This window comes from Dermacentor variabilis, chromosome 3 (genome assembly GCF_050947875.1).
Source record: "Dermacentor variabilis isolate Ectoservices chromosome 3, ASM5094787v1, whole genome shotgun sequence".
NCBI lineage: Eukaryota > Metazoa > Arthropoda > Arachnida > Ixodida > Ixodidae > Dermacentor > Dermacentor variabilis.
The window spans coordinates 83,921,155-83,944,378 of record NC_134570.1 but is presented as its reverse complement, the minus strand read 5'-3'; the positions used below and the strand labels follow the sequence as shown (position 1 = coordinate 83,944,378).

General features: G+C 48.6%; 1 protein-coding gene across 1 annotated transcript in view; it reads right to left on the bottom strand.

Annotated features, from left to right (window-relative positions):
• LOC142575987 (uncharacterized) overlaps positions 1-23,224 on the bottom strand; it is a 195,090-nt gene that overhangs the window by 22,538 nt on the left and 149,328 nt on the right. The window contains exon 7 of the mRNA XM_075685854.1: positions 2,892-2,951. Within this exon, the coding sequence (XP_075541969.1) occupies positions 2,892-2,951 (60 nt within the window). The remainder of the gene's footprint in view (positions 1-2,891; positions 2,952-23,224) is intronic.

Here is a 23,224-nt window from a genome sequence, read left to right as displayed (position 1 = left end):
ACCGTTTAGAACTGTTGCAAGATATTATTGATAATTTACCAAACATTAATTTTCGCACTTACATGGAATATAATACTTCTCGCCCAACACTCGGTAAACAAAACTCGGCAATAGTAGTGCCGCGATGCCGAACTAAAGCTTAGCAGTTTTCTTTCTTTCCAAAATCAATATCAGAATGAAACGGGCTTCCGCGTGACTTGGTCAGCTTGACAAAGCAAGATTCCTTCTTATCTGCTGCCTTGTTTCTTTTATAGACGCAGTGTGCTAGTTCATGTTCGCACTTTCTTTTTGAGGAACGCAAAATATTTGTTCTTGCTCCTGTGCTGGCTTTTTTATTGTGTGCACGCTCGCTTCGCAGCGCGTTGTACAGCTATGTATGCTTGTTCCACTCCTGCCTTGGCGACCATATGGCGGCTGGCAGTATTGAATAAAGTAAAATAAAATAAAATAAAGATGTTAAAAGAAAAAATAAAGCGATCGTTCATTGGGTCATGCGCGTTGTTTATTGGATTCCATTGACATGCGGAAGAGCGCACATAAGTCAAACGGGCAGGTGTGTCGAGGAAAGCTTACGAGAGCATGAAATCTCTATATTAAGCCAGACTGAGTTGCGTTCAGCATATTATTGCAAAAATGCGTGTGCAACTTCTTGTAAATTACATAAAATCTTGTTAAAGACTCGCAATGCGAATGCATGAGAGTTATCCGAGAGATTTTTTTATGTAACAACACGTGGCTAAGTACATCAGGACTTGTCGAAATATTAGTGTCAAATTCAACTCGGTTTCCTTGGGGGCTCTAGCGTAAAACTGTTCTAATCTGTTTTTATTGCAGTCTCTTGGCGTCGCATTCACGCAACCACCAACGCAAGCATTGGGCGGTAACCCGCAGCTTTGTTTGAACAGCCTCCTCAGACGTGCTTATTCTCGTTTATAGGATGCCACTTTTTTCTGCTTCCAAAGCGCATACCATTGCCTCAATTGAGCAGTTTTTATTATCTAATTGGCTGGGAAAAGGATTCGGGTTCGTTCAAGTGGAGAGAGTTTAGATGGGGCCGAGACAGCACATTGAAAGTAGATAACCGGATGAGCAGGGGGGTACCGGCGTGTGGGATTTATCTGCTTACCCTTACTTAGTTTAGAGCAGCTGGGCGAAAACCGCGGCAGGGTGCAACGAAAGATTAAGAATGCCGCTAACACAGATCATCAGCAAAGATGATTTGGCGGAGTAATGTCGCATACGCGGCTGAAAGGTCTAGATAACGTTATGCGGCCACTCAAAATCTTTTAATATACGCAAATAAATCCATACTCCCTGGCAGCTCCGAATAGCCAGTGCCACACTGATCGACAGGCAGTAATCTTCCTTTCGGAACGGGGCAGTGCCCGGCTATTCAGAAAAAATTTCAATTTTGTTCGGCATATTATACCGTCTTTAACGCGTACACGTCACTTTGACGCGATGAGATTTTGGGGTTTTTGACGTCGCGTGACAGAGAGGAAAAATTAGTGCAGCCCGAAAAAGTTTGAACAATAGCAATGGGTAAAACAACGCCTTCTTCACCAATGGCGAGAAAGTGGTCGAATGAGAAATTTTTCTTCTTCTTTTGTTCTTTCTAATTATGCATACTCAGTGTGCACGCATCTAATCGCAAGGGCGTTTTCGCGGTTTTCGTGGCGTCACTTGACATAAGACGCAATGGGGCAGGCTGGAAAATTTTTTGACCAATTTCGGAGTGCTCCTTAAAGAAATGGAATAGAAATACTTGGAATGGCTTTGCATCATAGCGCCCCAGGATTTATTTTGTTGACAATCAACCCTCATTTTGTGTCCCAAGGTGACATGGTGCACACGCATACATACGCGGTAATATAATTTCTATCTTTATGGAATTTTAAAAATCGCTTGTGGGTGATAGCATGAGCCATACCCTTGAGCTGGATTGCTTGACGAAGTGGGCATTACTGGTACAACAAATCGAAACACATATTCAACTGAGTACCAAAAATTCAAACCTTATTTTACTAATTCATACTTTACGGCACATATCACAATTTACTAATTGTAGCTGGTGAGATCGCAAGATATACCCACTTGAAATAAATGTCCAGGGTGACAGCCATTTCGAAGTGTTATTACCCAAACTGCGGGACGAAATACATGAGCATCCAGATAGTGTCTGCTTCAATACATAAATGAGCGTTTTGTTAAAAGGAGAACTGTAACACGAGCACATCATTAGAGTGATCTTCATGGCACATATCTCCAAACCCGTGTCATCCTTGAAATCATTCCCAATGGTACGCTTTGCAAACTCAGCGGTTACAAATCATAAATTGCATAATGTGCTGTGAAATAATTATTTAGGAATTGATGATTTTGCATCATTTGAATACAGTTGCGATGTTACGAGCAAGTAATGTACACCTTTCTGGATAATATAGCCAACGATTACAATTTTGTTGTCTGCGACCAGCGGTTTTCAAAACGTCTGGAAAACGTAATAAATAACACCCCGTATGTAGTGGGCTCAGCGATTTAAACGCAATACTTGGAACACGTGTTCCGGCAGTTTCTTGCGCCACCGGTGGCCACTGGGGACATCCAGTGATGTGTTTCAGTATTGCACGAAAGCGAGAGCTGTTACCTTGTATGCTGACTGCATTTTGCACCCTAGCAACCACCTAGCTCTCACTGGTGCCTCGAAAAGCATTAGCCATCAGTATATCCCAGCATCGCGTTTTTGTTTGCTGAGCACTATAAGAAAGCTGTAGTGCACAGCCTTGGTCTTTGTCTTGTCGCCCTATATTTCCCGCAGTGTCTCGCGCTATGTTTCATCCGGACACCACTTTTTATTTTTGTGGAGCTCTGCACTTTCATGCAACACTTACAGTTTTGCACGCTTCGGCCCGCTGCGCGAACTGTGCTGCTTGCCACACACCAAGAAAGGTCTGCAAAAAAAAACAGAAAAATATGTATACGTAAACTTTTTTCTTTGCACAAAAAAAAAAAGAAAAGTTGCTTGGCGATTGAACGTCCTGTTAAAATCGAAGTCCATCTGGCTATGTAAACACACACGCGTGGCGTGATGTGCGCAGACACACATGGACAAAAAGAACTCGGTGACCGCGGGCAACATTGGCTACAATTTCAGGGTCTTATTGGTGATGTCGCCATGCGCTGGCTTCGCGTTCTTGTTCTGCGACATCCTCATGGCGGGCACGGCATCTGCGTAGGCTGCAGGAGGAACGCTGTGAGCGCGCAGCGAGCGGACGTGCCCCACATCGGCTCCGGCAGTTTTTCTTCGGTTTACCGAATATTCCAAGGGACCCAGTGAAATCTTGCTTCTACTAGACGGATAACATCACCCGGCGCCCGAAGATACTGCTCTGAACCAGGTGGGCCCTTTTTTGGGCCTTTTAGGCCCATTTTTGTCTCCGCCGCTACACCGAACTGGGCATAATGCCCCGGACTCGACCTCCATCGTTGGATGAAGTGGATGAAGGCCTTTTCTCGTTGGTGGCATTTCGTAAACGCCACCAACGCTCGAACACCTCGGTGGTCAACGGACTCCCCATGAGTGCCGGTGTTTCTGTGCCTCCGAATCCTGCAAAGCCCAACCCTCAGCTTTCCCAAAAAATATATGAGCATCCAGATAGTGACTGCTTCAATACAGAAATGAGCGTTTTGTTAAAAGGAGAAGTGTAACACGAGCACATCATTAGAGCGATCTTCATGGCACATATCTCCAAACCCCACCGCTATGCCTCGACTCCGCAAAGAAGATTTGTCATCAAGCCCAGAGTGACGATCTCCCTGAAGACAGCCCCGCGGAACAATGAGCTTTGTGCTTTGCTCTCTGCTTATGTAAATCCATCTTCGATGAACATTCTGAGTGTCTGGCCCACCTGGGACCAGAATACCGTCATTGCCACCACTCAAGACGTCAATGCGGCGAACGCGCTCGCTCGTGAATTTATACTCAATGCTTCCAAAAGCCCCATCCTGGTTGTCGGACACGCCAAAGTCAACGGTAAAGTCTGCAGGGGGATTATTACGGTCCATGAGCAGGAAAGTTCTACCAACCTGAAATTTAAAATTGAGTGGCGCGGAGGAGAGATAGCCTGCATCCGCAAGCTGGGGAAGTCGACGATTGCCCGGCTCACCTTCGTGGGACAGGGAGTACCGCGTTACGTGCACTATAACAGTATGGTGACTGTGCTGCGCGAATATAAGCGGACTATTCCCGCATGTTTCCGATGCGGCACCATCGGTCACCGTCCGGATTTATGCCCGAATCCTCAAGACACTCGCTGTCGACACTGCGGCGAAACGGTCGCAGTTCTCGAAGACGGTAACATGGCGCCCCACGAGTGCACTCTCTCCTGCATCGTCTACGGTGGCGGTCATCTTACGGATTTGCAAGACTACAAAGCTAAATTCCGATGGCTGCAACAACTGGGCAACCCAACCGGCCAACGAACCCAACCTCGGAGTGTAGTGCCCTCGCGTCCTGACACCACTCCAAAAGCTCCCACGCCGAGCAACAAGATGACAAAAAGCACAACCGGACCAGCGCCGCCGGCAGGCACCTTGCCCGGAAGTGCCCTCAAATATCCTCAGTCAACTAACCTGAAAGCGTCACGGGATCCAGACGCCCCTCCCTACATTCCAAGGCGGGGATTTCACGGCTCTCGAGGGCCATCCGTCTGGTGCACGAAAGAATACGTCTCAGACCAAGGTAGGCAGCTGAGACGGGCCTCCTCCGCCTCCCCACACTCCTCTACCTTCTCCCCCACCAAAGCTTCCTTCTCATCCGCCCCTCAATTCTTACGTGGTGGACCTCCTACGCGAGCTCGAGGCTCTCCGGGCACAAAACGCCCAACTTAACGCCAAACATCACGTGCTAGAAACGGCTCGGTCCTACCCGTGCCCTTCCCATGTAGCGCCGGAACCGATGCGAGTGGTGCCGACGGACCTGACCCCCTCTAGCTCTGACGTGCGTTTCACCGCCCTCGAAAACGCCCTTGCCGAATTAACGACTCAGATATCAAATTTTAGCCGAATCCAAGACAGCCTTCTCAAGGCAGTCCCAGCCACGATTATGGCCGCCGTGACGGCCAACATTAAGACGTGGCTAGAGTCAAACCCCCGGCTTCTCCGCGGAACGGGACCCCTCAAAGACGCGAACCGCCCGTCAAAATTAACCCGACTCATCGATCTAACCGAACTCTCGGAGGAGCTGGAATCGCTCCCGCTGCAGCTGACAGAACCTGGGCCGGCTCTCCTAGGCGATCTCCCTCCAAATCAACATGGCTGCGTGCCCTCCCAACCAACCCCCTAGAGGGCGCCGCCACCACCAAAGATAACAAGCTCTCTCTCTTGTACAGTGGAACTGACGGGGTTTCAGAGACAGGATGAAGCGCGCCCACTTAAGGGTGTACATTGAGAATCTCGAATACCCCGCCGCAGTTCTTGCGCTGCATGAAACCGGGGCTGCGGTTAAGCTCTCGGGCTATAACGCCTTTCAGCGAGACCCGTGCACATGTGTCCCAGTCAATAAAGGCTACACAGCACAGGAGGTTGATGTCGACCTAAATCGGGAATTTTGGAACCTGATAGTCTCTGTCCTCCCCCTGCGCCGAACAGATAGCCCCGTACACATACCTAATATATACTGCCCCCCGAAACTACAAAATGTCACTTTTCATAAGATCTTTAGCACAGCGCTAAGGATCGCGGGTCGCGATTCCCTGATGATAGCGTGCGATTTTAACGTTCCCTGTCCCATGTGAGGCTATCGCAAGGAAGAGCCGCGTGGCCGTAAGTTGGCGGGACTGATATCTACGCAGGGCATCCCTCTTCTAACCGACCTGGTCCACCCAACACGTGTAGAGAATTCTGTCACTCGGCACACCTGCCCCGACCTTACCGTCACTAAACACATCCGACACGCATACTGGATCAACACCGAGGACACCCTCGGTAGCGACCACTGCATACTGAACGCTGTCATTTACAATCGACCATTACATCGCCCCCTTGCCCAAGCCAAACTTCCCGACTAGAATGCTTTCCGCCAAGCCTTCCCAGTAACTTCTCTTTTGCAACAAGGCTACTCCACTTGGGCGCACGGACTCATGCAAACACTCCGTTCACACGAAAAGCAAATACAGCTTACGGAACATGTACTGGACGTGGATAACCATCTGATGCACCTCTGGGAAGCTCGCCGCAGCCTAACCAAACAATGGCGGCGGCAGAAACACAATCGTAAACTCCGCGCTCGTATCTGTGACCTTACTCAGCAAGCAGCCGAGTACGTTGCCCAGCTCGCCGACACTGACTGGGTATATAGATGTAACAGCGCAGCAAGACAGATGTCGAGCCACAACACTTAGCGGCTCTTCAGGAGTCTCGTTGACCCTACACGAACATGACAGGAAACCAAGAAACAGCCCACTCGCGCACTACACAACTTTCGAGGAAACACGGGGAAGCTAGTGAACGCTTTGTGCTAACAATACCTCAGTCACGATCGACACATGCGAGGCATTGATTATTTGTATGCAGGTTGCGATAATCCGGAAATGGATCAGCCTTTCCAGCTTCAGGACCTTCGCGCGGCTCTTACACGAATGCGTAGGGGGGACAGCACCTGGGAGGCATAAGGTAACAGTCAAACTATTGGCAAACCTTCCAGATCGGGCGTGCGGAACCCTACTCGAATAATCAACGCCATTTGGACCGCGGACACTTCGTTGCGATGCGATTGGAAGACATCATTGTCAGTCAGTCAGTCAGTTTTTATTTGCAGGAAAATCACAACATCCTGCGGGTGGCAGAGACTAAAGGCATGATTGCCTGACGAGGTCTCTGCCCCCGTAACAAAAGGAGCAGTCTACAGCAGTACAGCAGAGAGCTGGTAACAAAAGAGAGGCGGCGTTACAAATAGTACACGCACACAACCTACATCATACATTCTATACAATATGAGTGTACTTAAACACTACGGACAGTTTATTTTTTAAAAATCACATTGAAGATTCGCTCATATCACAAAAATACTTAAAAGGAAGTAAACAATTGAAACCGAATTTTACATTTGTCATTGTAACTTAACAATTTCAACCAAAAACAGAGTCGAAGGAAAACAAAATGAGCCGCAGTTCACGTTTGAACGTTTTTCTGGGTATGCAGAAATCCAGAATAGAAGCACAGTTATTTAACATGTCTATTACCTGATATTCCAGATCCTGTTTTCCATAATTTGTTCTGACTTTTTTATTTCTGCGCTTGGGGTTACGGATGACATATTGCGCCAAGACAGGTGTGTAAATACTGTGGAGTTTCTGTTTAAATATTCGCTGTGCCAGTGTCCATAAATATACTTTATTTGCAGGTAAAACATCAAATCTAGGAAAAAGTGGTTGTGTCGGCAACAAACTAATAGGGCCGGTGTGGTTCACAAAAATCCGGAGGACACGTTTTTGCAGCAGCTGTAGCCTATCGTAGTTCCCTTTTGTCGTTGTCCCCCAGACCAGAATACCATACAAAAGTTTAGAATAGAACAGGGAGTAATATAGTGATTGCTTTAGCCAAAGGGGTAGAAGAGGAGCTATTTTTCTAATACATCCAAAAGACTTCGCGAGTTCGGAGAGCAGATAATTGACATGGAGGGTCCAAGCCAACTCTTCACTAAACCATACCCCAAGGAACTTTTGTACACTTGTTCTAAGTTATGTCCTCTGTAGTGTAAGTTAATCATTTTTGTATGCTTATTGATTGGCTTAAATATCATGTACTTTGTTTTTACTGCATTTAACTGAAGTTTGTTTTGTTGCAATCATTGGTAACCTTAATCCCGAAGCAAGTTAAATCGATAAACATAGGCAACCTCCGGCCCATCTTCCTCACTCCATGTGTTGGGAAACTCGTGAAAACGATGATCCATTGCCACCTCTCGGAATATCTCGAGAGCAAGCACACCTTCGCCGACACCATGTTCGGCTTCCGACCTCATAAGTCGGCACAAGATGTCCTTTTACAGCTTCATCACGATATCCTCGAACTCAGAGATCACCTACATAACGACAAGATAATCGTGGCACTAGATCTTAAGGGTGCCTTTGGTAATGTTAAGCACGCCGTCATACTAAAGCATCTTAGCGACACCAACCACGGCGCTCGTACATTCAACCATATCAAACATTTCTTTACGGACCGCTAGGCCTATATACGCCTACAAGAGACCTAGTATGGCCCGTTTGAGATGGGAACGCGGGGCACACCACAAGGGGCTGTGTTGCCCCCGCTTCTGTTTAACAATGCCATGACACACCTCGCGACACAGCTGGCGGGTGTCGATGGTGTTCAGCATGCGCTGTACGCCGACGATATCACAATATGGGTTACTACGGGAAACATTGGTAAGATGGAGGAATGCCTCCAAGCAGCGGCGAGCATAATAGACCACTGTGCCACGTACTGCAGCCTCCAGTGCTCCCCGTCCAAGTCTAAATTCGTGCATATTCGGCCTTCCCCGAAATGCAAAATCTCAGTTCACCTTTCTCTCGCCAGTGGCCCCATCCGAGAAGTGGAGGAGATTCGAATACTTGATCTCTTCATTAATCAACATCGCAAGGCAGACACAACTCTTGCCAAACTCCACAAGGTCGGCGACCAGGTGGGCCAGATGGTTCAGCGCGTTTCCATCAATGGAGGAGGGTTGCGAAGTGAGGATGCGGTGCGGCTTGCACACGCCTTCGTAACTAGTAGAGTACTGTACTCGACCCCATACCTACGCTTACGAAAACATGACGAAGATTGCTTGGAAGTTGTACTCCGCAAAATGCTCAAGAGCGCCCTCGTCCTCCCGATATCCACTTCCAACGCGCGTATTCTCGCGTTAGGGGTGGTGAACACCTATCGGGAACTTCGCGAGGCGCATCTCGTTAACCAATACACTCGCCTCGCCCAGACCGTGTTCGGTCGTCACCTCTTAGACCGGTTAAATATTAAACATGACCACCATACGATGGAAAGGATGCGAGTGCCTGAACTGTGGAGACGCAACCTCTACGTTCGACCCCTTCCTATTAAGACGAACAAGAACGACCATAATGACCGGTGCCAGGCGCGGGCGGATGCCCTGCACCGCCACTATGGCTCTAAGAAACACGTCTTCTATATCGATATTGAAGGCCCCAACCACTCAAGGAGGAGGGGGGGAGGGTACTCGGCTGCAATCATACACGAGGAAAGACAAGTGGACGGCCTCTCCTTAAAAGCACCCAGCTCAACGCATGCGGAGGAGGTGGCGATGGCCCTCGCAGCCTCCCATCCCGACTCTAAATTCATCCTCGGAGATTCCCATAGAGCCTGTCGTAAATTTCAATTCGGATGGATCACTCCTCTCGCTGACAAAATTCTTCGCCGCAGTATACGCCACAGCGATCCAACTCATCGCTCAATCATATGGGCCCCCGGCCACCATGGCATGCCAGGTAACGCAGCCGCCCCTGAGGTAGCCCGCGCACTGACTTACCGGGCACCAGACATCACTTGGGAGGACCTTGACCCAGATCACAGCCCTCTTCATTCTTTTAAAGACATTACTGAGCACTATCGTGCCGATAACCGATGTTACCCGGTTCCTATGGAGGCAATGGATAAAGCTGGCGAACGAACTCTGCTTCGGCTATTTACAAACACCCTGCTCTGCCCGGAAGTTCTTAAGCACCTTTATCTTTCTTTTGACCACCGTAGCTCATACTGAGGGGAGGTGGCCGACACCTTCCACATGATTTGGACATGCAGGCAAAATTCTTTTCTCACCCCCACCCCATCACCCCTTCCCCTTCCCGAGAGGACTGGGAGGCGGCCCTACTCGGCTGCCAGGAACTATTGGTCCAACAAGCCCAAGTTAGGCGGACCTGCGCTGAGGTCAAAACCAACGGGGTCCCACAATGAGAGACTCCACCCAGTATTTTAAAGGGCGCGACCCACTAGAGGTCTCTCCCCGAGCTCCTCTCTGCATATATAGCCCAATAAATGCTTTTCACCACCGCCGTCGGCTTCACGCTTTCGAACTGCAGGGTTTTGAAGGCGTTGCGGCTTAACTTCGGCCTCCTGTTTCCCCATCACTGCGTCTGGGTGCCCCGGCGTTGAGGTCCAGCGTACGCAGAAGACGGGGCAGGACGGCGTTCCTGCATCTAGCTAACGGAGTAGCCTTGGTGTGTATGCGGGCCCTCCTTACTTCAGTGCGATTAGCATGCCACAGCGGCTTTATGACTGGCCTTCTGAGTATCACCACGCGGAGGCATGCTGCAGTCCGTGAGACTGGAACACGAACACGGCTGGACATATTTCACCACCTGGTGTTCAAGTTTTGAGTCAAATTGAAAGTGTAGAGATAAATGAAGTATTTTTGGAAAAGGTAATAAAACTAAGATATCAATTTTGTTATGTGTAAATATTGAGTACGGCAAGAAATCCCAAGCAGCGTTCACATTACTGATATTGAAATAAAATGTTCCAAGTCTCTCAACGGGCTGCCTTGCACACGGAAAATTGTTAAATATTTTCTATTCCGCCTGCCTCGACATGCGCCCGTGGCGCAATGGCTGGAGCATCGGCTGGCTGTGCTGGCGTCCTCTGTTGGAACCCTGCTGTCGGACAAATATTTACAGTTGAGCTGTTAAGGCCTATTTTCCCCAATATCGTGTGCATGTGTAGTAAAAATTATCATCCTCAGCAATGGCTCGAGCGTCATCGTCTTCTTCCACAGCTGGCTCGTTGGCGCCCCTCGGCGCTAGCGCGCGAACGTGCTCGTGCCACTGCTCCAGCGTTCCTGGTCGTCCCCTTCCACAGCTGGCTCCGTCAGCGCTAGTCATTCCAGGGTATAACTTCACTTCTCTCGTCATAATGGGGAGGCCGCATTTACGAGGGTATGAGCCATTGCTTAAGAGGGTATGATCCATTCAGTGACGGACTGGTTTAACTTTGCAGGAACATAATTTTGAAGAATCGAAAGCGCCAATGCCGGGCGGATGCTGCTAACCACGCCACCGAGTAAACTCGATAAATCGAACACCAGCGAGAACAGCGGACTGCGGGCATACCGTCACTGTCGTTGTCAGAAACGAGAGAAATCAGAGAAATTATTCTCAAGCGTGCGGGGCTCCTCATCTCCGACCGTGCCTGCTTTGACCAAATTCATGTGAGTATAGTCAACTATAGTGTCCTAATTAGGACAGCAGACATAGACGGTATCAATCTGTACCACAGTGTCAGAACTCCTCAATTCAATGGCACCGTCCACGAAGTCTCCACCCATGTATCCGATCACGCTGATACCTTCAGAGGAACCATACGCTTCCCCAAGATTACTCTGACGACGACATCGCCTCCACACTCCATATATGCAACCCAAGGCTTACTATTGGGGCTGCAAAACGCCACTGCAATGAAACCATCCTAGTAATCTTCTAATACTAAGTCCCTTTCTACGTCCTCTACGAGGGCTGTGCATTTCGATACCTCTCTTTCAGGCAGAATTTAGAAGCCGGCAAACGAAGCAGCGAACTTATTCATCGAGAGGACCTCTGCACTTCTCACACCGATACCCTGTGCCCCAAGCCTGGACTGAAAGACCCACCCATGGACCACAATGGCAAGCCCACCTGTGTTGTGCGCAATGAAAGCCATCAAACCGGCTCCTCACTGTGTAAGCAAAGATTCAAGCCGTACTCTACGCTTACTAAACCCAAACAAGACCCTACGTCCTCCAACCGAACTTCCAGTGTCGACCGTACTCAAGACTCAGGCCAGCGAAGAACTCGCAGTGAAAGCAAGGAGCGGGATCCGAACTAATCAACTCAAGAAGTCGCCTGGCCAGCCCTATCCCCAAGCCTTCTTCTCACCCACTCCTCGCACAACCCACCCCAGATAAAATGGGATAATACAGCTTCCTCCAGCGGGTCCTCAAATCAGAATGTTAACTTCAGCGACTTAAACTACAACTCGAATCTCGTCACTCCTCTGATACACCCACTCAAATTCCTCCATCTAAATCTATCCTTTCAATCCTTCAAGGCGTCAAACATCCGCCATGCTAGAAGCCCTCTCACGCACTCCGCACAATTGGCACTACTCCCTCTGCTGAGCAGGAACCTCTTCTCCCTCCCCTCTACAAACGTAAAACACCACTCACTCCGCGATCGCAGGAGACGCTAGAATAGACAATTTTAGATTGCGATAACATAAGGGCTTTTGGAGTTAATAATATACTCGCCGCAGTTAAAAAGTTCAAGAGATTATACAGCCATGAATTAAAAAGTCGACTAAACTGTGGACTTCGCAGAAGCGCGTATGCAGCGAACTACAGGTTAGATATACGCAATCACCGGAGCTCACCCTGACAGCGCCCCCTGCTTTATTCCCCTCCCTACCAGCCCCGCTTAACAACGGTTCATAAGCCATCTGGTTGTGGCTTCAAAGTGTGGCAATGGAACTGTACGGACTTCCAAAAAAGCACGCATTCATCAGTTCCTTTCATCCGGTTTTAATCTTCTAGAAGTCATTATGCTTCCGTAAACTCAAACAAATCAATTCGCCAGCATATAATGCTTGTTGAGCCAATAGGGACTCGCGGCCCGACAACGCAATTCGCACGCAAAAATACCCCAGAGCCAATAACTCCCAATTTGACAACCTCGATATCGAGCCTCGGTTTCTGAAAATTATTCCTCGCAATACTAACACCCCTGATCTTTTATTTCGTCCCCAAGACGAACACCTATGATTTTACTCCCCCGTTGCCCAGGCTACTGCTGCTGCGAATCGGCATCCGCTGTTAGTAGTAGTAGCATTAACAATTCTATTTATCCCTCTTAAAAGCATTGGGGCATCGGGCTAGAGAGAGGACGAGTATACTCGAGGTAGTCAACCTCAAATATTTTAGCCCCCCCCCCAGGATGTGGCCTCCTGAATGTCGAGCGTGGAGCGGCTCACGAAGGGCAGCCCCTCCTGCTCCTCACTTGTCATTGAATTATGAAGGGGAGGGCGTAATGGGTGTTCAGGGCATCCCCACATAATGTGGTTCAGATTGGCCTCGGCCACATAGAATCGGCAGGCCGAGGAGAGGTAGGGGGAGGAGTGAGTGACGTGAAGAAAGTGACGGGAGAGAAGTGTAGCAGCTTGTAACTACGGCTGAAGCATCTAGTGCTTGCATGATAATTACGCGCCAAATAGGAAAGGTTGGCCAATCGAGTGTATAGTGTACGCGGATTGGGAATATGAGAAGGCGATCTCGAGTGGAAAACGGCGTATCGACGGCAACTATTTCCGGCTCAACTAATGCATACACCCAGACCGTTAATTCTCGGGCGCTGGCGTAGCCACCTCCTTGCCGGGGAGACCCGCGTGTGCAGGGGTCCAAATGAGGCCTGTCTTGTGTGGGATGGTGATAAAGGATTAGGAAAAGGACCGGCCGCGAAACCCGGCGGCTACGAAATTAATGGCGGCCGTTTTCTATCCGATGACATTGACGCAGGAACTTGTATAGCGAAAGCCAGGGCTACGGTCGCTTCCTGCGCCTTCTCCGGTAAGGAAGCATGGACAAAGGCTGGCCTAGCTAGCAGGCCTTGCGAATTGCTTACTTAGATGGAATATTTCAAACCAGTACTATATTCAGTGGCATCGACATGCATCACGTCGTTTTTGTGCATGTTTTTAGGGAGGGACGGTGTATATTGATGCGGCGTGTGTGTTGTGAAATAGTTTGTTTAGACGCCCGAGAGAGAAGTAAATGCCTAAGGAGTCAGCAATGTTTCGTCCGGTTTCCGTTTCAGAAAGGCGGATGTATTCGGAGGTGAGATGGCTTTCATGAGCTCGTGAAAACTGTTGAACGTACCGATATGCGTGAGCCGCTCTGTGGATGTGCGTAGTGGGAGAACTAGGGCAAATTTTTAGATATTAGGAAGGAATGTTGACCGATTGCGCCTCCTTTTTTAACTGTATGAGTATGGGAGGGTTGTATTAGTTTGAGAGGCTCCTTTTCCCACAGACTGACTTGTGGGTCGGGCACGCTGCCGAGGAGTGTAGAAGTATTGCCGAAGGTGGATTGGAGCGTTTGGAGGGTTTGCGTATTGAGTCGATTGCTTGAACATGCTGACCGAGAACGCTGAGGCTGTCTATTCGAGGGACATGTATGCTGTCGAAGATGTGGACGTCGGGAATGTGTCTACGGTTACCATTGTCGAAGGGGAGGAGAAGGAGTTCCGATTTCTCGGAGGATTAGACGAAATTTAAGCGTTCTGCAATGTTTTCCACCGTATGGGCAGCGGTCTACAGCACGTCTTGTATCTCTCTGCCTGAGCCACCTGTGACACTGAAATTTATGCGCGCATAAACAGAGAAATGAAGCCCAGGGTTGGCTTTAAGAGCATCTGAAAGGTGGAGCATAGCCAGACTGAGAAGGAGGGGAGATAGCACGGACCTCTGGGGACTGCCAGGGCTCCCCAGGATACAGGTAGTGGATTGGTCGGTACCAATAAAAATTGTCGTATTGTGGTTCCCGAGTAATGTCCGACAATGTAATTATGGATCTTTTCGCCAACTCCCAGGAGGTTTAGATGTCAAAGTATGTCGCCATTATCCACGTTTGCAAGCGCCGTGAAGGTCTAGACCCAGAATTCCTAGTCTATCGTGAGTAGAGTTCGGTTTCAGGAAGTCGTGCTTCAGGCGAAGCATAACGTCAGGACAGGATAGAGAGCGGCGGAGTCCCACCATCTCTGGGGGGAGGAGGTTGTTGTCCTTAATAAATTTATTGAGGTGGTTGAAAATTACGCGTTCAAAAGCTCTTCTAATGCATGAACTGAGTGAATTATGTCTGTGGTTGGATGTGCTGACAAGACTCTAGAATTCTGGAATAAAGACGACTGGCATATTTCCGAAGAGATGGAAAAGTGGCTAAAGCAGTGACTGAAGTAGGGGATGATAGTCTTGGCAGAATCGTCGCCCAGGTTACGAAAAATTTTTTTATTAATCTGGTCGGGCCAGGCGCGGAGGTCGTGCGAAGGTTAGCCAGCGTGTGGTGCACCCCGACTTCCGTGATTGGGGTAGTAAGACCCGGATCAGGTTTGCCGATGAAGTGGGTAGTTGAGAAACCCCGTGTGGAAGGAAGGTATTTTTCTCTAAGCTTGGCAAATAGTTCGGCTAATCGTGTTGGTGAGCGTAAAGAGTTTGCTTATGGGGTGGTTGTGAGGTGCGTGCGAGTTTGTGATATCTACGAAGTGTCACAGCACACCGCGTTGGCTTAATGCCGATCTGACCGCGATGTTGTCAGATATTTCACTCTGCTAATAGCTGGTAAGCTCCATGGCATATGTTGTAATTCGGAGGTCAAGCTGAGTTTATGTAATAATCAACCTTCGAATATGGTTGATGATTCTGGGAAGCGGTGCGTCGAGAGGGAAGAATTTTTTATGTGCCTGCGTATTGGCTTGGGTTGTTGGACTGATTACGCGCTGTCCGCAATGTCGGCGGGGGCCAACTGTTGCCTTACAGCGCGGAACTTGTCCCACCTACTGAGGCTGAGGGGCTTTGGTCTGAGGGCTTTGTGGTGGAAGCATAATGTAGTTTAGATAATGTAATAATCTCTGCCGATGTAGAATTGCAAGTTAGTTCAGCTCACATGTTTGACTCTGCATGTGAGCGTTAGATCGGTAGAGGTGTCTTTGGCAATGCTGGTAGCAAGTAGTGTTGGTGTGTCAGTGTCATTATGGAATGTAAGGCGACATATGTGCCCAGGGGGCTCTGCCCTTGGGTGTGCTGCTAGAGTGGCCCCATAATTCGTTAGGGGGTTGCTCCTAGACTTATTAAGGTGTGTTTACCAGCCGCAGAGCTGGCATGAGGGAATATTGTGTCGAATTCGTGATGTTTGTCTTTGGCCATTGTAAACGTCGAACGTGTAATGCCGGAGTTCGAGTTTTGCGAGGAAGAATTTTGATAAAGTGGTGCTCTATGGCGGTGACCTCAAATTCACAATGTGTGGCGGTTAGGTGTTTGAGTACAGCGGTATTGGGTTTGGTGTTGCGTTTGGCTTGCGCACCCCCGGTGAAGCGGCTCACCACGCTGCTCGAGGCCTCACTCACTGAGCACCATCAGAGGAAGAGCCCCCGTAAGGTACTGCAAATGTCTGGGTGTGGGAGGACCGTAGGACCAGGTTCCACGACATCACGACACACTACAAATTACAAAGACACGTGTGCCCATTCCCTCACGCTAGGTTAAGCAGGACGCAAGCAGTACACTTCTGACAATTACAAACGGACTCTTACAGAAACGCCATACTCATGCACGCCATGTATTCAGACGTGTACATTACAAACAGATGCACATCGTGTGGGGAGGTTGCCACAATTAATCACATTTTATGTTAGTGTGAGCACTTAACAAGAATTCGGGCAGTGCCGACGCCTCCATTTCTTCCACCGCCGGCCTCCGCTCGCGCTGGAAGACCGCACTGCTGAGCTCGAACCTGACAGCCAAACTCTGGGTCGTCCAGCGAGCCTAGGAAGCCGCCTCGAGAAAAGGTCTCGCAACTGCGTCCACGGCGCGTGCCCAGACCCACTAAAAAGACGCCGGACTCGAATCTTATTGATTTCAAAATCATGCTTACGCCCTTGGCTTGCACGATATCGCATCTAGGAAATAACACGCTTCCTTGGATTTCAAGTAAGACGATGATGTCCAGCGGATGTGCGCAGCTGGCAATTACTGCTGAAGAATGGCTGTTATAACGTCCAAGCCCACTGCAATTCTAATACCAGACTACGAGTTGGGACGGTCAGGGCTACTAGCCATCGCTTGGTAGGGTGGGTAGGAAAATAGTTGGGGCAGTGATGGCTTGGGTGAGAGAAAGTGGCTGGGTGTGCCGTGACGGACTCAAGTAAGCGGTCGAGTTCTTCATTAAGGGGGACAAGTTGTGCGATGCAGCTTTGTTTGAAAGTGATGGAGTCTTGTTGTAGTTGGTAGACTGTCGTTTCCAGAGTGGCAATTCTATAGTTAAATCTAAGAAGGGTATCATATAGGCAATCTTCCGCACGTGGTGTATCGAGGGTTTTGAATATGTTGGATCCCCAGGGTAGCGTAGGTGATAGATATGTAAGAGCAGCATTCATGGAAGGCGGTGGTTCGGTGGAGGTATGGGTCGATGGTGGTAATGAGGGCAGGAGAGGTTACGAGGATGGTGGGGTAGGAGATCGTGAGGGTGGCGGAGTGCGTTGAATCGCCACTTTTAACTGGCAAATCTTCCCCCCGAGTGTGGCGTGCTCTCGGAGGAGAGATATTTCGAGGTTAGAAGGCTCACAGGGAAAGGAGCAGCTGCGAGCTACGCTTTCCCAGCGCACCTGGTGTGGGGATGTCTTGGGTTTTCAAGGAGGCTGCGGTGGTGGTGACAGGTCGAGCAAGTATTCATCGATAGAGGTGGAGTGTGGCCCTAGGGTCTTGTTGCTGTCTGTGCAGGCTTGGACAGGGTCTGTGGCAGTGGATGAAGGTGCTGGTGGGCTCCTGGCCTTGGAGTGGGTCTTTTGGGGCTTCTATAGCTACTTGCACAGCTGCGAGCCCGTAGGCTGCGCACCGTTAGAAGAAACCGTGCGCACAAGAAAAACAAGCTGAGAATCCTGAAGTGGTTCCGTATGTACATAGGATCGCCCACAATGTGCAAAACATTACAAACAGACACGGCGTCCCAGTCGTGTTTTCGATTCCTTGGAAATAAGCACAGCTGTGCGCCTAGGTCGCGAGCAAGGGCACGACGGGCAGCTGTACGAAAAAACATTGGAAACAGCTTGTAAAGTGCTGCACCGGTGTGGTATATGAAATACCTTTCACCTGCGGGAAAACCTATGTGGGTCAAATGGGTAAATGCGTGAATGATCGTGCAGCTGAACATGTGCAGTCGTTGAAACAAGGAGGTGCGCCTCTCTCGCAACATTTCGCAACTTGCACTGCGTGTGACCGGGAGGCAGAACATTCGCCACGGAAACAATGTCTCTACATTAAGAAGTGTGAACCACGGTTCTGAGGTAAAGATTCTTGGCAGAAGCAGAGATAAAAAGGCACGTGAGGTTTTTGAGTCATTCCATAAATATAAGAGAGAAAAAATTGTGTTCGTGATACTTCCACGACCCTCTTTAAAAGCAATATCTTGAACGGTTTGCCAGATGATGCATTATGGTCCTCGTGCTCATGGCTGTGATTTTCCTTACATATGCTGATTTTTTGGTGAATAAAGATACATTGAAGTTGGCACTTGTGCTGAGTCGTTCTCCCTTTCGTGATCGTCTTAGTTGGTGGTATTCATTCCTAATTCAAGTATGCCCCTTCTAGCCAAAATGAATGTTATTCTGAACCATGTCCCGTGCATTGTGTGCACGTTAAAGATATCCTGGTCGTCAAAACCAATTCGGTTTGCCTTATAATCAACATCACACCTTATAAACAGCTTACGTTATAATCAAATAGTGGTCTTGCCACGTAGAACGTCAAAATTCAATTATTTATCGAAGAAACCTACGCATTCACATCTTGCCAACTAGCTACACAAAGTTTGCAATGGCAGCTCTTTTCTGTTAATCAGGAAGAAATCCTGTTTCGCTGATGACATGGCCCAGGAACGGAAGTTCTTCGTGTGCAAAGCTTCTCCGGCTTCAGGGTCAGCCAAGATGGCTGCACCACCTTTAGTGCCGTTGAAAGGCGCTCCAGGTCACCGTCGAAATTTGAGGCAAAGACCAAACATCATCAAGGCACACTAAACAGATCTGACATATCAAGCCACGTAATAAAGTCTCCATTAAATGCAGCAATATTTCAGATGCCAAGCCAAGACAAAATGGCGTGACCCTGAGTTCATAGACTCTCTGGCGTGATAATGGCGGTCTTCTCTTTACCCCTCTCGCCAACTTTCTTTGCCAGTAGCACGTCTTGATGTAAACCAATTAAACATGCTTGACATTGTAGAACCAATCCAACGCGTCGTCTATGCGTTACAGGGTGTACACGTCCTTCTTCGTGATTTTGCTCAGATGACGGTAATTGACTCAGAAGCGCGGGGCTGCATTCTTTTTCTTCACCGAGACTGCAGCAGACGATCCCGGGCTTTTTGGCGGCTGAATCATGTCGTGGCGCATCATTTCGTCGAGTTGTTGCCTTATAGCTTTACTTCCTCGCATCGAAGCTCCGTAAGCGCTCTTGTCGAGGGTTGAGTGCATTTGTTTTTATTACGTGATGCTTATCACCGGGTGTTGGTCGAATCCTTGATGGCGACGAGAAATATTCCTTGTATCTTTTGAGGTGGCCCTTTAACCGTGGTGCTTATGCATGGGAAGGCTCGTAATCATAACAAATGCTGGTTCAGTAACGTGGAGCACTGTTGGAGATTCAGTTGAATCCGTCAGGACGAGCGTTTCGCTTGCTGCTGCAGCTTCTTAGACGCAGGCAATCTTGGTGCCTAATGTGGGTGTTTAAATTCATTACTGAAGTTTGTCAGCATTACTTTTGCTTTTCCTCCGTGCAGTCTAGCGATTCCAATTCCGATGCAATTGTTCTGGTCGAGCCGTACTTGTTGGATGCCCTAGATGACGCCTCCTACATATGCACGTGTTTCGCTGCGGACAGAAATAATTATACTGGAGCGTGGCGGGACGCTGACTTTGCTATATAGTTGAGTGTTTATTCCTCAACTCCACAGGCGCTAGAGAAAAACAAAGTATTTTCTTCGACTGCTTAAACCATATTAGGATATGTGATACTTTTACAAGAATGTTTACATTATATACAAACAACTTGACAGTTATAGCCAGTTTTATTGATATTGGAGGCAATTATACTGTAAATTTAGTGACTTCCTTGCCTCAGTTTAGTGCTATGCGCGAAAGAAGAATGCCGACGCAATACACAGAGCAATGACACTAGGATTTCCGGGTCTAGTAGTTTTACAATAGAAGAACATATTGTACTTCTCAAAGGCAATTTGCAGCATTCTGAACGCGGTGATGGCCCTCTTTAAAGAATATCGCCCTTTCCTTACCATCGCAAATGGAGTGAAAGCATTGACGCAACTGAAATAACACGGTTTAAATCATTTTCTGAACCTGATGTTATGGTACGCCTACATTATAGCCCGCCACGGCCACAGATGAGTTATATTCAGAGTGGTCTAATAGTATATCGCATATCTGATTGCGTGATTAAAGAGACATGTAGGAAGTAGGGCGTTGGTTATGAAGCATTATTTCATGCCATTTTTCAGCAATATTTATACGACATTTTGATAGTGTCTCTTGAAGAGTGCCTAAGAAAATCCAGTCGTTATATACGTGTGTACTCACATGACCACAAGGGCGATAAAGAGAAACAGTGCAAAAGTCTTGAGCGTTTGCATACTGAGACCGTAAATATGTTCTTAGGTACTAATGTCCGCTAAACGTTTCTGCCTTTTATAGACAAGTATTTGCGGCAAACTTGGATATGTATGCGTCATGTTATTTTCAGTGACAGCAACAGCGGAATGGTGATGCATTTCTTTGGACGATTTTCATTGTTGTATTGTTTTCTTTTATACATTTCGGATCAGAGAGTCGCATTTCCTTGATAGGAAGGTTTTCGGTTCCAGCATGTCGTCGCGAGAAGGCGAATAGAATAACAAGTGCCTTTTCCATCAGCGGAGTACGCATGCAGGCTTTCGGAGATCTAAAGAATTGCACGGGTTCACTTTGTCAAAACACAAAAGTGATAAAGTAGGGCATAGCTGTTAACACTATACATAATTCTACTTCATGCTATCCTAACTACAGCCGCGAGAGCGCGGCACTGCTGGCCCCTCAAGTTGTAAAATTTAGAGCAAGAACATTGATGTTTATGCTTGTCGAAAGTCTGCGGAACGTATCAAGTTACCTTGTTCTCACTGTGCGCCTTTGACCAAAACTGAAAGTCAAACTTCTGCAACAAATCCGTCTATATGTACACCGGTGGCAGTTACTGCTGCCAAGCAATCACTGCATAAGCTCAGCGCGTATTCACAGCCAAATGGCCTGTTTTGTTGAAATAGATATGTTTCGTTAATTTATAGTATCAAATATATGGACACTAGAAGGGCATTTGAACCGTGGGCACCGTCACATTTATGATCTCAAACTTATTACGCGTATTGTGCGGCCAGTGCCTGGAGTGTTTGAAGGTCGCTGCGCCTTTTGCTGAAACATTTGCGAATCCAAGTTAACGCGCCATCTCGCGGGAGATACACAAAATATACTGATAGTACGCGTTTAGATGCGCTCAACGTTTTATATTACTGCACAGTGACAGGCAACGGCCGAGCGGAGCGAGCGCGTGCACCAACAACAAAACCCCGTTTTCCTCGTCTTCTCCTGGTGCCCCGATTTGTCACCACAATTACTCCCCGGCAAAAAAGGAGCCATCCTGGCTACCTATGGAACAGGGAGCACTGGTGGGTCGTAGTGCGGCTTCAGTGGGTGAACATGAACAGTTTCGCGTCCGCGACGCCGTTGGTCCGTAGTTGGCTCCATAGGCTCAATGACGTAGTTTACCGGGGACGTCTGTCGTATAACCCGGTAAGTGCCGTCATACTTTGAGCTGGACTTTGTAGAAAGGGCGGGAGTAGAGGAAGGAATGCGCAGCCATACCAGCGTTCCAGGTGAATACGATGAAAAGGACAAGCTTGCGTCACGACCATGTTTCTGGGTGGCCTGGCCTTACGCAGTAAGTATGCATGCAATCTAACGACATTATTCGGCATAATTGGTGGCTTCGGACAGAGTCATAGATTCGGAAGCGTTGGGATGATACAAAAGAATCGTGTCCATAAACGAGGAACGTTTGCGACCATAAAGAAGAAAGAAGGGAGAGCATCCCGTCGTATACAGAGTGGCGCTATTGTAAGCATACGTAACAAAGGAGAGGATGCAGTCCCAGTTAGTGTGGTCAGTGGAAGCGTACATGGCAAGCATGTAAGAGGGAGTAGGAATAAAAACACCAGTCATACTATTGGCTTGTGCATGATAGGCACTTGTAGTTCTATGGACAATGTTGCATTCGCGTAGGAGGGCTTCCACAGCTTCGGAGAAGAATGAACGATCACGGTCACTCAGTAGCTCGCGAGGCGCACCGTTTCGAAGAACAAGGTTGCGAAGGATGAACAATCCGACTCCACGCGTTGTGGCCGCCGGCAGAGCTTAACTGCGCGAGGTGATCCACGGCAATGATTGCCATCTGGGGGGTACGGTAGAGGGTCGTATGTGTCAACGCCGATATGGTCGAAAAGCCGGGAGGGACAAGGTAGTGGTTGGAGCGTCCCTGTTATCTTGTGAGGTAGGCTCTTGCGGCGTTAGCACTTAAAGCACGAACGGGCGTACTGCCGAACGAAGCGCTACATTCCTCGCTAGTAGTATCGAAGCCGTAAGCGTGCATAGTCTTTAGTACACCAGCATGGTCACACTGGGATCCACATGAAAGGAAGCACCGATATCGGAACGTAGATGGCGAGGAATCACTAGCAACCCTTTGCGACCTTCAGGTAGGTAGTTGCAGCGGTACAGGAGCCCTTGGCGGATGGCAAAGTGGCCGAAGTGAGCGGTCCGTGGTGTGTGGTGACGGCTTAGATACCCTGGAAGAGATGCTATCCAGAGTTTCCGGCGTTGCTCTGCTGACATGTCTGGTAATGCGAGAGGCGAAAAATCTTATTTGGAGACATACGGAGCATCATACTCCTCGGCGAGTGGTGAGCGCGAAACAGCGTCGGCATCCGAAATCTTACAGCCTGACCGGTAGACAACGTGGATGTCATAGTCCCGTAGACGAAGCGCCCAACGAGCCAGGTGACAAGATGGGTCTTTTTATGGCGACAACCAGCACAGGGCCTGGGGAACAGTCATGACGTCGAATGGACGGCCATATAAGTAAAGTCTAAATTTGGTGATTGCCCAAACGATTGCAAGACCTTCTTTTTCAGTGACCGAATAATTATTTTTCACTAAGGTGAGAGTGCGGCTCGCGTAAGAGACGACGTGCTCTTCGAAGTGAGGCTTCCGCTGGGCACGGATACTGCCAAGGCCCACTCCACCAGCGTCCGTGTGCATTTCTGTCGGAGCGTCGGGGTCAGATCGGCGTAGAATAGGTGGGGATGCCAGAAGAAGGCGTA